Source organism: Myotis brandtii, unplaced genomic scaffold (genome assembly GCF_000412655.1).
Source record: "Myotis brandtii unplaced genomic scaffold, ASM41265v1 scaffold165, whole genome shotgun sequence".
Classification (NCBI taxonomy): domain Eukaryota; kingdom Metazoa; phylum Chordata; class Mammalia; order Chiroptera; family Vespertilionidae; genus Myotis; species Myotis brandtii.
In genome coordinates, this window is record NW_005356042.1 from 7,401,874 (window position 1) to 7,417,189 (window position 15,316).

Here is a 15,316-nt window from a genome sequence, read left to right on the forward strand (position 1 = left end):
CTCCCCGGCGACGAAAGCTCCCAGCCTCTCCTTTTTTCTTTTTTATTCTGGGATTTATTTACCTTCTATAATTGAAACTTTGTAGCCTTGAGAGGAGCTCAGAGCCGGCCAGGGCGGGCGGGAGGGAAGCCTCCTGCTCGCTCCAGCTCCATGGCCATGGCTGGCTGAAAGCAGGTATCTGGGGTTTATTTAGCTTCTATAATTGAAACTTTGTTGCTTTGAGTGGAGCTCAGAGCCGGCCGCAGCAGGCGGGAAGTTGGCTTCCTCCATCATTGGGGCAACCAAGCCTCCTGCTCGCTCCAGCTCCGTGGCTGCCGGCCACCATCTTGGTGGGGTTAATTTGCATATAGTTGCTCTGATTGGCTGGTGGGCATGGCTTAAGGCATAGTGAAGGTACAGTCAATTTGCATGTCAATTTGCAACTCCAAATTCGGATATGTAAATTAAGTAAAATGTTGCACCCAGCATTCTGATTTTAATTTTCAAAAATAAGAGTTTAAACCCTTAACTTTTTTTATCTTCCTATGGAGACAGATTGAGTGTTAGGAAATGCTAGGACCTTGACCAAAACAGCTTCCCCATATTAAGACGATGAAACTGACTTCCCTCTGTGCTTGGAGGGAAGTCAACTGTAGTAGAGGGTTGGGCGGGGCACATTTTACCCACAGTCCCTCCTGTCCCACTTCCCCAGAGCACCTCCTGGAGGCCTTACTTCTTGCTGGTGATGCTGGGCTTGCTGGGGCCTTGGAGCTGATGGGCCTCAGTCTTTTTCAAACTTGTATGTCGGCCCTCACCCTACAGAGGTTTGGATCTGGCTCGGGGGTCCAGCCTGCACATCCTGGCTTTAAGGAGCTCCAGTGCTGCTCCTGCTGGTCAGTAGAGTCCCTTCCTGTCCACTGCCTCCTCAGTCCCCCAGGGCCCTTAGCTCCTGCCCTTGCGTCACCTCGTGTTTCTTTATCACTGCACCACTGGCCTGATGTTCCCAGTGGCTCAGTGAGGCTCTTTCTCCAGAAATGTGCGTTTCTGCATGAAACACAGGCTCTGAGGGGCTAAGAAGTGGGATATGCGTTGGCTGGTGTGGCTCAGTGGTTGAGTGTCCGCCTATGAACCTAGAGGTCACGGTTCAATTCCCAGTCGGTGTACATGCCCAGTTGAGGCCTTGATCCCCAGTGGGGGCCATGCAGGAGGCAGCCAATCAGTGATTTTCTTTCATCATTGATGTTTCTATCTCTCCCTCTCAGAAATTATCCTATATAATAAAACCTTAATATGCAAATTGACTGAATGGCAGAACGACCAGTCGCTATGACACGCACTGACCACCAGGGTCAGACGCTCAACACAGGAGCTGCCAACTGGTGGTCAGTGTGCTCCCACAGGGGGAGTGCCACTCAGCCAGAAGCCGGGCTCATGGCTGGTGAGCACAACGGCGGTGGTGGGAGCCTCTCCCGCCTCCGCTGCAGGCGGGCAGTTAGGAGCAAGGGGTCCTGGACTGCAAGGGTCCCGGACTGTGAGAGGGATGTCTGACTGCTGGTTTAGGGATTGGGCTTAAGCTGGCAAGCGGATATCCCCTGAGGGGTCCCAGACTGCAAGAGGGCTCAGGCCAGGCTGAGGGACCCTCCCCTCTGCCCCAGTGCACGAATGTCGTGCACCGGGCTTCTAGTCCTATATAATAAAAACCTAATATACCAATTGTCCCCTCAACCGGGAGTTCGACTGCTCACTATGACATGTGCTGACCACCAGGGGGCGGTGCGGAACATGGCAGCAGGCGGCAGTGGTGGCGCTGCCAGCCCCAATGGGCCACAATGAGAGCGGGACTGTGGCGGGATGGTGGAGCAGGTGAGCGGGTGGCGCCAGGCCAAAGCGGGTGTGAGCAGGGGCCCAATCGCCCTGCAGACAGCAACCAGGAGTGGCAGCGGCGGGGGACCTGGCCCCGATCTATCGCCCTGCAGAGGGCAACCAGAGGTGGGGGATGGGGCCACTGCCTGGCTCACAGGCACTGAGGGAGCTGGGTGGGGCCCCAGCCTCAACCGATTGCCCCACAGACAGCGACCAGTAGCCGGCTGACCCTGATCACCTGATCGGGGCCGGGCCCCAGGTTGGGACGGGAAACTGGGGGTGGATGGCAGCGACCAACCTCCCGCAGTGCCAGGCAGGGGGCTGCGACCTTCACCGGCTACCTGGGGATGGGGGGGAGGGGGACAGGGACGGAGGTGCGGTGAGAATGCGGGGTGTCCGCTGAGCTGGCTCTTACTCCCCCTGCTACCCACCCCCGGGATGCCAGGGCTCGCACGCCAGGGCAGCCCCCGTGCTCAGGTGCCAGGTGCCCGTGAGGAGCCCATCCCGCATCTGCATGGCCTCTTCAGGACGAGCTGGGCTGCAGCCACCAGGACCACAGGGGCCGGGTTGGGCTCCCTGTGGGTTTGCGCAGGAGCCGGTCTGCAAGGCTGGCTGAGAGAGAGCGTGCTGCCTGCCAGCTTCCATGCATCGCCGCTGGGTGGCCCAGAGGCCTACACTGTGCCCCAACCCGCAGCGTCCGGCCGCGCTCACTGCATCTCCACGTGGGGACTCAGGTGCCATGACTCAAACAGACGGGTAGCATGCGGGGAACTGGGAGCCCAGGTGCTGCCCAGGGCCCAGAGGTCAGCCGGGACCTGCCCTTCACGCCAGATGCTCGAGCTTCGATCACTGGCCAGGCCTAGGGACTGCAGCTGTGCACGAATTTCGTGCATCGGGCCTCTAGTGTATATATATATATATATTGGGCTTTTTTCTGATATATTCTGAAAATATATATACCATTACATCTCTCCACTAACCCAAAGATCAAGGCAACACCGGCCAGGGCCCAGCCTTTTTTATGAATGTCAGCCTTCTCAGAAGACATGTGCCAACTGCTGATGAAGGGCACCCTTGGAGGAGCCAGTGCTCCAGGTGCCCTGCCAAACGTGTTCTTTCATTAACCCTCCAGCGCCTGGGAGAGCTGGAGTAAATCCGCATCCGAAAATGAGACCCCACACAAAGGTGGGGTTCTAACAAGATTTGTCTGTCTCCCTATTGCAGCCTCTCGGGGCCAGTGCTTGATGCTCAGGCGGCCACTGCCCCGTGTTTGGCCTCCAGCCTACCTGGTTCTGTGAAGACAGCTCCTGGCCGTCAGCGCTCTGCCTCTTGCCATTCGTTCACTTCTCCCTAACGCCTTCCCGTTGCTTCCCCATTGCTCATCTTTCCCCAGCTCCCCTAGCTTGTGGGGCGTGTGCACTGACTGTTACAGCTCCTGACCCCTGGCCAGAGACACTGAGCTGGGTCGGTTACTCAGGGCCCCATCTCCAGGTGTGAGTGTGAGCGTGGATTAGGTTGGCAGACACAGTGCATTACATATAACAACAAGATAAGCCCTTTGTGAGATTGCTTTGTTCAGCGTTCCCTTTGGCAGCTGATAGGAAACTGGGCAGCGTTATCAGGCCACCCCCCCCCCATTAGAAGGGGGTGATAGGGAATTGGTGACCATCAGCTGCCCTTGAGTTGGAGTGGCTTCACAAACCTTGCTCTGTGGAACTTGCACTAGCTAGGAAAAACTCCTGTGACTAAATATCACATGATCTCACTCACTTGTGGAATATAATGAACAACATAACTGATGACAAAAATAGAACCAGAGACATAGAAGCATCGAACAGACTGTCCAACCTATGAGAGAAGGCGGGGTGTGGGGGTAAGAGATCAACCAAAGGACTTGTGTGCATGCATATGAGCATAACCAATGGACACAGACAGTAGGGGGTTGAGGGAATGTGCTGGGGGGTGGGAGCAGCCGGGGAAAGGTCAAGGGGGGAAAAGGAGACTCGTGTAATACTTTAAACAATAAAGAATTTAAATTAAAAAAAAACCAACTCATGTGACTTACCAGTTTATGAGGGATAATAAGGTATTTACTTTGAGTTCATTTTAATACATATTTTTTCCATGCAAAATAAAACTTTTGGTCCTGCCTAATAGTTATTTTTCATACTAATATGCTTTAAGTGGTAACTAATTATTTCATGATATATATTCCTACATTTATTGACTGTTTTTAACTTTTCCTTCTCCTTAACTAAACATTCTTATTAAACTGTAGGGAGCAGTACCCAGAGGAAACGCTACTAAAGAATACATGGAGAGTTTGCAGCTGAAGCCTGGAGAAGTGATCTACAAGTGCCCAAAGTGCTGCTGCATCAAGCCCGAACGCGCCCACCACTGCAGGTACCCCGGCCCCTCCCCTAGGGCAGCCCGAACGCGCCCACCACTGCAGGTACCCCGGCCCCTCCCCTAGGGCAGCCCGAATGCCCACCACTGCAGGTATCCCGACCCCTCCCTAGGGCAGGCGGTCCCCCTCAGTGACCTCTGACCAGCATTACAATTTTGTGTATTGGATGCATGGCTTGGGGTTGTGTTCCCTCAGAGCACGGAACACTAATAATCCAACCTCTCCTTTTCAGTATTTGCAAAAGATGTATTCGGAAAATGGACCATCACTGCCCGTGGGTGAACAATTGTGTAGGAGAGAAGAATCAGAGATTTTTTGTGCTCTTTACTGTGAGTAGAAATATTTATGTGGTAACTTACATTGAGTTTTAAATTCTTAAACTAGAATCTTGCCTGGAGCTGGTGAATTTATTCTAACCTCAGACCAGTTTCCCTCCAACCTTTTCTCTGGATTCAAATTATAATTCTGTGCTGTGATTGGAAGGAAGTAACCCGACAGATAAATATATGTTGCTTATGGTGCTTTAGGTGTTTTACTGTCATTTAGTTCTCTCAGATACACAGTTCTTAATAAGATCTTGCTAGAGTTAGAACATGATTCCCTACTGTGTGTTTTCCTATAAAATTACGTAACTTGGTCCAGCATGCTCTCGGGTAGGAGATGTCACTACTCGATGGATGCCTTCCCTCATTCATTTTATCGACAAATGCAATGGAGGCGTCCACATCAGATTAAGCAGCCTTTGCTCCTAGAAACAGGTGATTGCTCACCATGTGACCAGCTTTCCATCTTTGCAGATGTACATAGCTCTGTCTTCAGTGCACGCTCTGATTCTCTGTGGACTCCAGTTCATTTCCTGCGTCCGGGGGCAGTGGACAGGTAAGGCCGTGTGCATCTTTCCTGGAGTCACGCTGCTGGGTGATGAGGGAAAGGCTTTAAAGGAAAACTGATTTTCCAGTTTTGAAAGAAATCCTAGCTGTTATTTTAGGAGTTGTTTTTTTTGTTTTTCAGAAAAGAATATGGGTAGGTATTAACACTGTCTTTTTCCTAGTATAATGAAGTTCTCTATATAACTATTCTTCCTCAGTCAATTGATAATTTCTGTTAGCCTTATTCCTAGTATAATGAAGTTCTCTAACTATTCTTCCTCAGTCAATTGATAATTTCTGTTAGATAGTCTCATTTGTATTTTGCAGATATGAAGACTAGAGGGGAGTTAGTATTGTTCCCACCAAACCTGGTTAGCCAGCTAGGCACTGTTCAGCGTGTTCCTCGTGACTAAATGACTGTGGTGAAGGTGGGCAGGGCCTGTCCAGCCCTGGATACCCAGGCAGGTACAGTTGTCCTGCCCCAGGGGCGGGGAGGAGCGGCCTGTGTGTACTCCTGTGCGTGGTACACCTGCCTCTTCTTCTCCGGCTTTTGTTGCACTTTAATAAGCACTTTAATACACAGATACAGTCTTAATAGAAACCTCAGTTATTATGGAATCTTTGGAAACTGCTGACCGGAAATGGTGGTGTGAATTTTCGCTCGGAAGGCTGACCTCCTCCGCCCCTTGGTGAACAATGAGTGTGCCTACTGAGAGGATGAGCACATTCTCCCTGGAAGCTGGCCCAGGGCTGCCACTGTGAGGGTCCTGGGAGCTAAACTCATGACATCCTTTCTCTCGTTCGCAGAATGCAGTGATTTTTCACCTCCGATCACTGTAATCCTGTTGATCTTCCTGTGCCTTGAGGGTCTCCTGTTTTTCACTTTCACTGCAGTTATGTTCGGCACCCAGATCCACTCAATATGCAATGATGAAACGGTATGCTTCGTCCTGGGCTGTGTTTGCTTAAGGTTTGGTGAGAGCTTGAGTAAATGGGAAATTCTAATGCCCACAGCAGGTGGGTGTGTATTATTAACTCGGAGATTAATTGGGCCGCCTTGATAAGCTCCGACAGGCTCGCTGTATTTGTTCTTCCTGTCCTTATGCGAGTGCATATTTCAGGGATCAGTATGACCTGAGAGTCAACAGAGCCAGGCAGGTTCCCAGTTTCTAGGAGACCCAATCTGTAGCAGCTGAGGGAGTTGCAGGAGTTGATCGCCTTCATGCCTTTGAACTGTAGGCCTAGAGCGGACGCTCGATAAATATTTGTAGTAAATGAATTAAAGGCTGCCCTGGGCCCGGCGGACCGGCTCTCTTCCTCACCACTGTGGCTCTTCAGCAGTCCTCGTCGCTGGTGCCACTGCCTGGCTGTGTGATGCTGGCCTGGCCAGGCGGCTGTAGCCTGGCTGTGCTCAGGGAGGCCGTGGGGCTGGTGCCGGGGAAAGAGCCCACACGTCACCTCCACCTCGATCTCAGGTGCAGAGGGACAGTTCGCTGGTGATTGCACGTTTTCAGCACTCGGCCTAACCTGGCTGTGTTGGGGTTTCCTGGCACTGCCACCCACACGCTTTTCTTTCTGCTTCCAGGAGATCGAGAGACTGAAAAGCGAGGAGCCGACCTGGGAGCGGCGGCTGCGATGGGAGGGGATGAAGTCTGTCTTCGGGGGGCCGCCCTCCCTCCTCTGGATAAATCCCTTCGTCGGCTTCCGATTTAGGCGACTACAAATGAGACCCAGAAAAGGAGGCCCGGAGTTCTCCGTTTGAGACGCCTCTCCTGCTGGAGCTTGTGAATGGACTTTAAATTATTTATTTGGTGTCTGAAAGGGTATCAACAACTCATCTGTGACCAATAGGGCAAATGGACCTACACAAACCAGTTGCTTGCAGCAAGCAGAATCTTATATACTTACAGTCGCAGGTGGCAGATTTTCCAAACTAGGAACTGGATGCTGCAGGTGCTTTCACCTGTACAACTAACGAAAGGGAGCTGGCCACATGAAGAAGCCAAATGTCATTCTCGTCCCTCCAGTTAGGACTTTGTTAAGACTACTTTGCATTCCTGAGAAGCTGTGTGATATTACATGGGTTATTAAACCCTGTGTACTGAGCTGCTGTTTTCAATCACTAAGAAGAAAAGAATTGATAAATTCTTTGAAATCCAGTGAAAGAATTCTCCGATGAGTGGTCGCAGGGAGTCCTGTTGACCCTGCGATTCATTAGTGCACTCCCTTGGTCCAGAGGGGCGTTTACATAGAAGTACATTTTGGTCTCCATTAGCTCTGTCATTCGCACTGAATTTGCAAAAGATCTGTGCATTGCACACGAAGGCGGCTCCAGGTACACTCCCACTGCCCGGAGGGGCCTTCCTTGACCCTGCAGCAAGTCTGTGTGCGTGTCTGTGTCCGTGTGTGTGCGCGCGTGCATGTGTGTTTTAAAATTGACAGTGTTGTTTAGGCGATGTAACACTTAACGGCCGTGAGCAGCAAACTAACTATTTTTTAGAAACCGACGTTTCAGGGAAGCGGGGAGAGCTGCCCCGGGATCCTCCTCCCGTGGGTTCACTATGAATGTATTGCAAACTGGAGAATATCTTGATCCAAAGAACAATCATTCCTGTGTGGTCCTTTGTTGCCCTCCTGTTTTCGTTTTATCTTAAAAATCTTGAGCACATGAGGGCCTTGGAACTGACTTTTTCAGTTCTGCCCAAATTAGCAGTGTATAAACGGCACCTCGGTGAGAGAAGAGCCAAGTCCCCTGGCGGCCTTCACCTGTGCAGCGTGGTGGGCGTGTAGGAAGAGGGGCCGGCACAGCAACAGGTACACACTGAGGGGTCGGCCACTGGCATCACTGAGAAGGTGAGGGACCACAGGCCATGAACCCTAGACTCTGTCCCTCATTTGCGAAGAATATTCAGGATGGCAACAGCTTGTTTTTCTTTCTTTTCTTTTTCTTCTTCTTTTTTTTTTTTATCATTTTTGTTTCTCTACCCATGTCACCAGTGATAAAAAAAAAAAAGGACCCTTGGTGCAGAGCTTAAAATTATGCCAGAAAGCAAACAGCTCCCCTCCTTGGGGACTCGCCTTAAACTTGCCTGGTCTGTCCATGTTCTGCGGGACCCATGAGGAAGCGTCTGTGACAGTCCGAGGGTCTCTGTGAGCCTGCCTCCCACGCTGAGAAGAGTTGGTGTCTCCCTCCTGGTCTTCATGCCTTTCTGTCCATCTGTGAACCGTTTTTGTTTCTGTTTTTAAGTGATCCGCACCCTTTCCTAATCAGGGTTTCTACCACTGCTGATGCAAAACCACAAAGGGACCTACTCCAGACACAATGGTAGCCAGTGAACAAAGCTGTGGGATGTGGAAGTGAACCAAGTCACTGCAGAAACTGTGAGCTCTGGGGGAGCTGTCACTGTCCCAGGGCCAGGCACCCATCCGGAGAGTTTCCTGAGATTGTTTTGCATATTCTTTTGCACATCTGTTGTCTGGGTTGGACTTGTGTATTGGGCTTCAATGTGAGCCTTTTAATATGTATATCTTGTTTATCAATAAATTATCAAAGTGGTTGAATCCTGTGAGACTTGGCAAGTATGTGCAAATCAAGTATACTTGACTTTTCAACCTCTTCTTTCAATGTAACTTTTATATGAAATAAAGTCACCGCTGATGATCTCATACAGTTTATGATGTGGTAGAGTTCTTGGTTGATTGTCAATGTGTTTTCTGTGGCTGGCTTTTCCTTGGCTTATTGACACCAGCACCCTGGGCTGTGAAGGTCACCCCTCGCCTCCAGTGCCTGTGAAAAGTGGTGGGCATTCAAATGCTGCTCATGCACACTCTGCCCTATCCACAGGTAATATTTTACTCTTAAATTGACACAAAACTTTACTTAGCTTTATCTTAAACATTCCTGTAATTTTTTAGTGCTGTTTGAAATAAAATTAAATTTTAAAAATATCCCTCTTCAATCCAGAATCTCAGCTTCCTATCATTTCATTCCACAGATGTATCTATTTGTGCTTGAGGGACCCAAAGATGAGTGAAGAGGGTGACCATGCCCTCTTACTGCCGCATTGGGAAGATGGGCAGCTCCACGAATGACCAACGGTGCCCACGGGAAGCCACATGCACTCTTCGACAAGGCACTCGCTGGCCTTGCAGACGGGCAGAAACACGTGGGGTCCTGGACACGGAGACACGTACCAACCGGACACCAGGCCAGCAGCAACTCTCAAGCCTGAGTGGGTGGCTCTGCAGAATTTTGCTGCGATGTTAAATGTATTCCTCCTATTAGGACATTACCGAGGCTCATTAAGAAGTACGACATCTGCATTTAAATGGAAAATGAAAATATTACCTAAAGAGGAAGTAGGCTAAATCTTATCTTCTATTATATATGATTTTGGCTTGGCTGCCTACGCAGAGAAAAATACCCTTAAGGATAGCATGGGAAAAGCAGAGGAACGGGATGCCCATCGAATCCACATTGATCCAAAGTGGCATTCAGGTGCCACAGTGAAAGGGTACGTTACCTGCAACATTGCCTGAGGGTCGGATGTGAAACCATATTGCTCCTATCCATCCAACTGATAATTTAGGCAGCCCAAGGACACAGGAAAGAGAAAGGGATGATGCAGATCTGTGGGAGTTCAGTTAGCAGAAAGCTGAGCCAGTGTTTGGTCTGTAAGAGAATGAATGGCTTGATTGCTGGCCTGTTGGGAAACTCAAGAAAGTTACTGAAGAACTTTCTGTGCACAATGCGTTTTCAATTCAGAGAACACGCGACTTCCAGGTTCCTGACACCCCTGCAGTCACTGCCTGCTCTCCCTTCCCCTCCCACTCACCCAATATATTTACTTTCCACATTTTGTTCATTAGAGTTTATACTGTGATGACTAAATATTTTGTGCTAAACCAAGTAGGGTTTTGTGATGTACAACTTTTTGCTTTTCCCAAAGATAAAGTTGCTGGTGTGCCCTATAGACCCACCGGCCAGTCTTCCTCTGCCCCAACAAGCCTCTCCGGGTGTGGGCCTCTACACCCTCCGCTCCTGTCCCCGCTGCCCTGGCCTCAGGTGCTTGCACAGCTGTTTTCCCAAGATTCCTGTGTTCAAGCTCCGGCTTCCTGGGTTCTGCATCCTCCAGATTCTCCAAGTGTTCAACATATTTCCTTGTAGTTCCTTGAAAAGGGGTATGTTGTTCAAGTTTTTCAAGATTTTAGCCTGTCCAAAAATGCCTTATTTGACCCTCGCCTTCAGTTGATGGTTTAGCCCAGTGATGGCGAACCTTTTGAGCTCGGCGTGTCAGCATTTTGAAAAACCCTAACTTAACTCTGGTGCCGTGTCACATATAGAAATTTTTTGATATTTGCAACCATAGTAAAACAAAGACTTATATTTTTGATATTTATTTTATATATTTAAATGCCATTTAACAAAGAAAAATCAACCAAAAAAATGAGTTCACGTGTCACCTCTGACACGCGTGTCATAGGTTCACCATCACTGTCTCTAGACTCTTAATAGGTTAAGAGAAAGATAGCATCTGAAAGATTTGGTGTCTAGACTAAATTAAACCTAATGTATTTTGTGAAGAAAATATTTTATACTTTATACTTGGTTCAGAATCTTATCTTATTTAATTTTGTTCTGTCCTTTGGCAATTAACTACTTCTGAAATACAAAATTATTTTTTATATTTATATTCTATTGTTTCCAGCAAAAGATGTCCTTCTTCCCATCATGATTTTAAGCACTGTTTTATGAGAATTTCTAAATTCTAGACTTTAGAACAGGATGATTGAACAGACTCAGGATCATAAATCTATTTTATAAACAATTCTCCATAATTTCTTCTCAATCTATCATTACAAATATGCAGTATTTATCTTCAGCAAATCATCAGATTGTACTAAATTGTGTCAATCTGGTGGCCTATTGCATTTTTAAATTATTTTCTAAATTATCTCAGATTAAAATCTGTATGCTATTGGAGTATTTTGTATATGAAATTAAGATATTACAAGATTTGTATTGAGTTTTAGATAAGGCATTACATTTCAGTTTATCATGAATTGTTTTCACATTTTCCAAGCAGTCTAGTCTGGATCGACTTTATGAGCAGTCATCTTTGTGCTGTATTTGAGGGGCAGCCAAAAGGCTCTCTGGACAAACTGAAACTTCCTTCATCACTGAGTCTCATAAAACAAGTACTGAAATTCCTATCAAGTGAGCCATCTTATCATTAACTCATTATTCCTAGGAAGGCCTGTGAGGATAACATGTAGGGTCATTAACAGAGCCATTTACCATTTGAAGCCAGCAAAGGTATGGCGGCTGGGAAGGAAGTGGGTGAAGGATAGGGTCTCCAGCCCTGTGGTTTGCAGAGGGAGATCCTGTTTAATTGCAGAAACAGAAATAATTTCACAGTTTTGCCTTCTTCGTCATTTTGTATAGAATAGACTCTAAGCTGAGATAGTATAAATAAGAGCAATTGGCTTGAGATATAAAGATTTTATACAATATTTAATGCATATGATTTTGGAAGATATGGTTCTTTGTTAATAATGGGTTTTTCTCATCTGTTACGATCGGTGAACTACACTGACACATAATCACCCAAAGGCCACAGTTTACACTATGGTTCACTCTTGGTGGTGTACATTCTGGGGTTGGACACATGTGTAATGACATGTATCCATCATTATCGTCCAGAGTACTCTCACTACCCTACAATTCCTCTGTGCTCTGCCTAGTCATTCCTCCCACAACTCCCCACTGATCTTTTGACAGTCTTCATATTTTATCTTTTCCAGAATGTCACGGAGTTAGAATCATAGTATGCAGCCTTTTCACATTAGTTTCTTGTCATGGCTTAATAGCTCATTTCTTCTCAATGCTGAATACTATTCCATTGTATGTACGTACCACAGTTTACCCATTCACCTGCTAAGGGCATCTTGGTTTTGGCAATTATCAATAAAGCTGCTGTGTGCAGGTTTTTGTGTGGACATAAATTTTCAATGCCTTTGTGTTCCGCTAAGAGTTTTACACTTTCTGGTCTTCTAAGTATAATCCATTTTGAGTTCATTTTTTTGTGTAGTGTAAGATAAGGGTCCAATTTCATTCTTTTGCATGTGAATATCCTGTTTTTCCAACACCATTTATTAAAGAGACTATCCTTTCCCCATTGTGTATTTTGGCACCCTTGTTGAAGATCAGTTGACCATATATGCATGGGTTTATTTCTGGGCTCTCTATTCTGTTCCATTGGTCTATGTGTTGTCTTTATGCCAATACCACACTGTTTTGATTACTCTAGCTTTGTAATATATTTTGAAATCATAAGAGTGATGCTCTTAGCTTAGTTCTTATTTCTCAAGACTGATTTGGCTAGTAGTCACGGTCTTTTGTAGCACCATATGAATTTTAGAATTGTTTTTTCCATTTTTGTAAAAAATGCCATCGGGATTTTGATAGGGATTACATTGAATCTGTGGATAGATTTGAGTAATATGGACATTTTAACAATATTAAGTCTTCCAATTCATGAACATGGGATATCTTTCCATTTGTTTGTGTTTTAATTTCTTTAATCAATCTTCAGTACATAAATCTTTCACCTCCTTAGTTAAGTTTATTCTTACATATTTTGTTCTTTTTGGTGATTTTGTAAATGGGATTGTTTTCCTTATTTCCTTTTCACATAGTTTGTTGTTAGTGTATAAAAATGCAACTGTTGGGGTTTTTTTTTTGCATGTTGAGTCTGTATTCTGCAACTTTACTGAATTTTAACAGGTTTTTGGTGGACTCTTTAGAGTTTTCAAAATATAAGATTATGTTGTCTGCAAACAGGGACACGTTCATTTCTCCCTTTCTAATTTGTTTGGCTTTTATGTCTTTTTCTTGCCTAATTGCTGCGATTAGGACTTCCAGTACTATGTGGAATCGAAATGGCAAGAGTGAGCATCTGATATTAGAGGAAAAGAATTCAGTTTTTTACTGTTGAGTATGATGTTAACTGTAAGCTCTTCATATATGGCCATCATCATTATTATTATTATTATTACCATTATTATTAGGCCTTTATTTTGAGGTACGTTCCTTCTTTTATTTTTATTTATTTATTTATTTTTCAATTACAGCTGACATTCAGTATTTGCAGGTGTACTGCACAGAGGTTAGACATTTATATAACTTAACGAAGTGATCCCTGTGATAAGTACCCACCTGATACCATACATAGTTATTACAATATTGTTGACTATATATTCTTTATGTTGTACCTTATATCCCTATGATGTTTTGGAACCGCCATGTATTTCTTAATCCCTCACCTTTTTTCACCGAGTTCCCCAACCCTCTCCCCTCTGGCAAAGGTACTTCTATGTTGTACCTTATATCCCTATGATATTTTGGAACCACCATGTATTTCTTAATCCCTCACCTTTTTCACGAGTTCCCCAACCCTCTCCCCTCTGGCAAAGGTACTTTCCTTCCATTCCTCGTTTGTTGAGAATTGTCATCATAAAAGGGTGTTGAACTTTTCCAAAAGTTTTTTTCTGCATCTATTCAGACAATTGTATAATTTTATCCTGTATATGGTTAATGTGGTGTCTCACATTAATTGATTTGCATTTGTTGAACTTGCTTGCATTCCAAGGATAAGTACCACTTGGTCATGGTGTGTGATTCTTTTAATGTGCTGTTGGATTCAGTTTTCTAATATTTTGTTAAGAATTTTTGCATCTATGTTTATCAGGGATATTGACCTATAGTTTTCTTTCCCCGTGGTGTTTCTGTCTGGCTTTAGTATCAGTGTAATGCTGGCCTCATCAAATGAGTTTGAAAGTGTTCCCTCCTCTTCAGGTTTTTGGAAGACATTGAGAAGGACTGCCATTACTTCTTCCTTAAATGGTTGGTATGAGTGAAGCACGTGGTCCTGGTGACAAGTTCTTCCAAACAGGCATGTCCTCAGCCTGCTACATGCTACAGGACATAGGACCCTCTCAGAGCTTTATGGCTAAGGACCACCAAAAGGTTTGCATGCTCACAGGTCTGAAGCAAACTTGGTCCCTCCGCGTTTTCCAAACAACACAAACACAGCAACAACAGGTAAGAGAAACCAACTGCAAAAACCAACAATGAGATAAATTTTATTCCATCTAAGGAATGAAAATTGCCACTGTTACATGCTGTCTCCCTTTGTGTCCATCAGCCCATAGTTCCTAAAAATATCTGGCCCGTTTTGTGGCCATCTCTCTCTTTGCTGTATAGACGCGATTTTCCCCCCAGTGCTGGAACATCTCAAAGAAACATGACATTGAAGGCTCGCAGGAGCTGAGATGGGGAACAAGCTCTTACATTTACTTGGGACCCGAAGTCCCCTCATATATTTCTGAATAGTAACCTCACACATGAAAGCCACAGAAGTGAATGCCCGGCAAGGCCCTGTTTTCATAACGATATCACCATGTTGTCCAAAGGCCTCCTGTTCAAATACACCCAGCATTTTTTTAAAAATATATTGATTTTTTTACAGAGGAAGGGAGAGGGATAGAGAGTCAGAAACATCGATGAGAGAGAGAGAAACATTGATCAGCTGCCTCCTGCACACCCCCTACTGGGGATGTTGCCCGGAACCAAGGTACATGCCCTTGACCGGAATCGAACCCGGGACCCTTCAGTTCTCAGGCCGACGCTCTATCCACTGAGCCAAACTGGTTAGGGCTACACTCAGCATTTTACAAACTCTCGCCTAGAGCTCTCGAACCATAACATACACACAGATTCCTTGGCATATTGGTCAAATCTAGGCTCTGATTAGGCAGTTCCGGGGGATGGCCCGAGATCCTGCATTTTTAACCAACTCCCAAGGAGGCTGATGCTGCTGGTCCACAGACCACACTTTGAGTAACAGAGTCTAAATGTTGTTGGCCAGTGTGGGAAGAGTTCATCAGCCTGTGGCAGCTACTCAATGCAAGTCCTAAACAACCCTTTGGCAACACTGAAATATACCTGATAAGTAAGACAGTCCTCACTTATACACCTATGTCAAGACTATGTGCATGTACACACACATATCTACGTAAAATCAGAACAGGAAGGGAAAATTGGAAAACGAAAGCATTTGGGCTTGTTGAGGTGACTAGCCTTTTGGAGAATTTAAATTTTTAGAGCTTTTGTATGTTTGTGGAATAAGCAATTTTT

At 46.0% G+C, this 15,316-nt stretch overlaps 1 protein-coding gene across 2 annotated transcripts in view; it reads left to right on the forward strand.

Moving 5' to 3' along the window:
• Positions 1-8,784, forward strand: part of ZDHHC7 (zinc finger, DHHC-type containing 7) — a 29,878-nt gene extending 21,094 nt beyond the window's left edge. For both annotated transcript variants that reach the window (XM_005862547.2, XM_005862546.2), the window contains exons 4-8: positions 4,121-4,245; positions 4,482-4,578; positions 5,047-5,128; positions 5,926-6,056; positions 6,704-8,784. In XM_005862547.2, the coding sequence (XP_005862609.1) occupies positions 4,121-4,245; positions 4,482-4,578; positions 5,047-5,128; positions 5,926-6,056; positions 6,704-6,880 (612 nt within the window). In that variant the 3' untranslated portion in view covers positions 6,881-8,784. The remainder of the gene's footprint in view (positions 1-4,120; positions 4,246-4,481; positions 4,579-5,046; positions 5,129-5,925; positions 6,057-6,703) is intronic.
• The last annotated feature ends 6,532 nt before the right edge of the window (positions 8,785-15,316 follow it).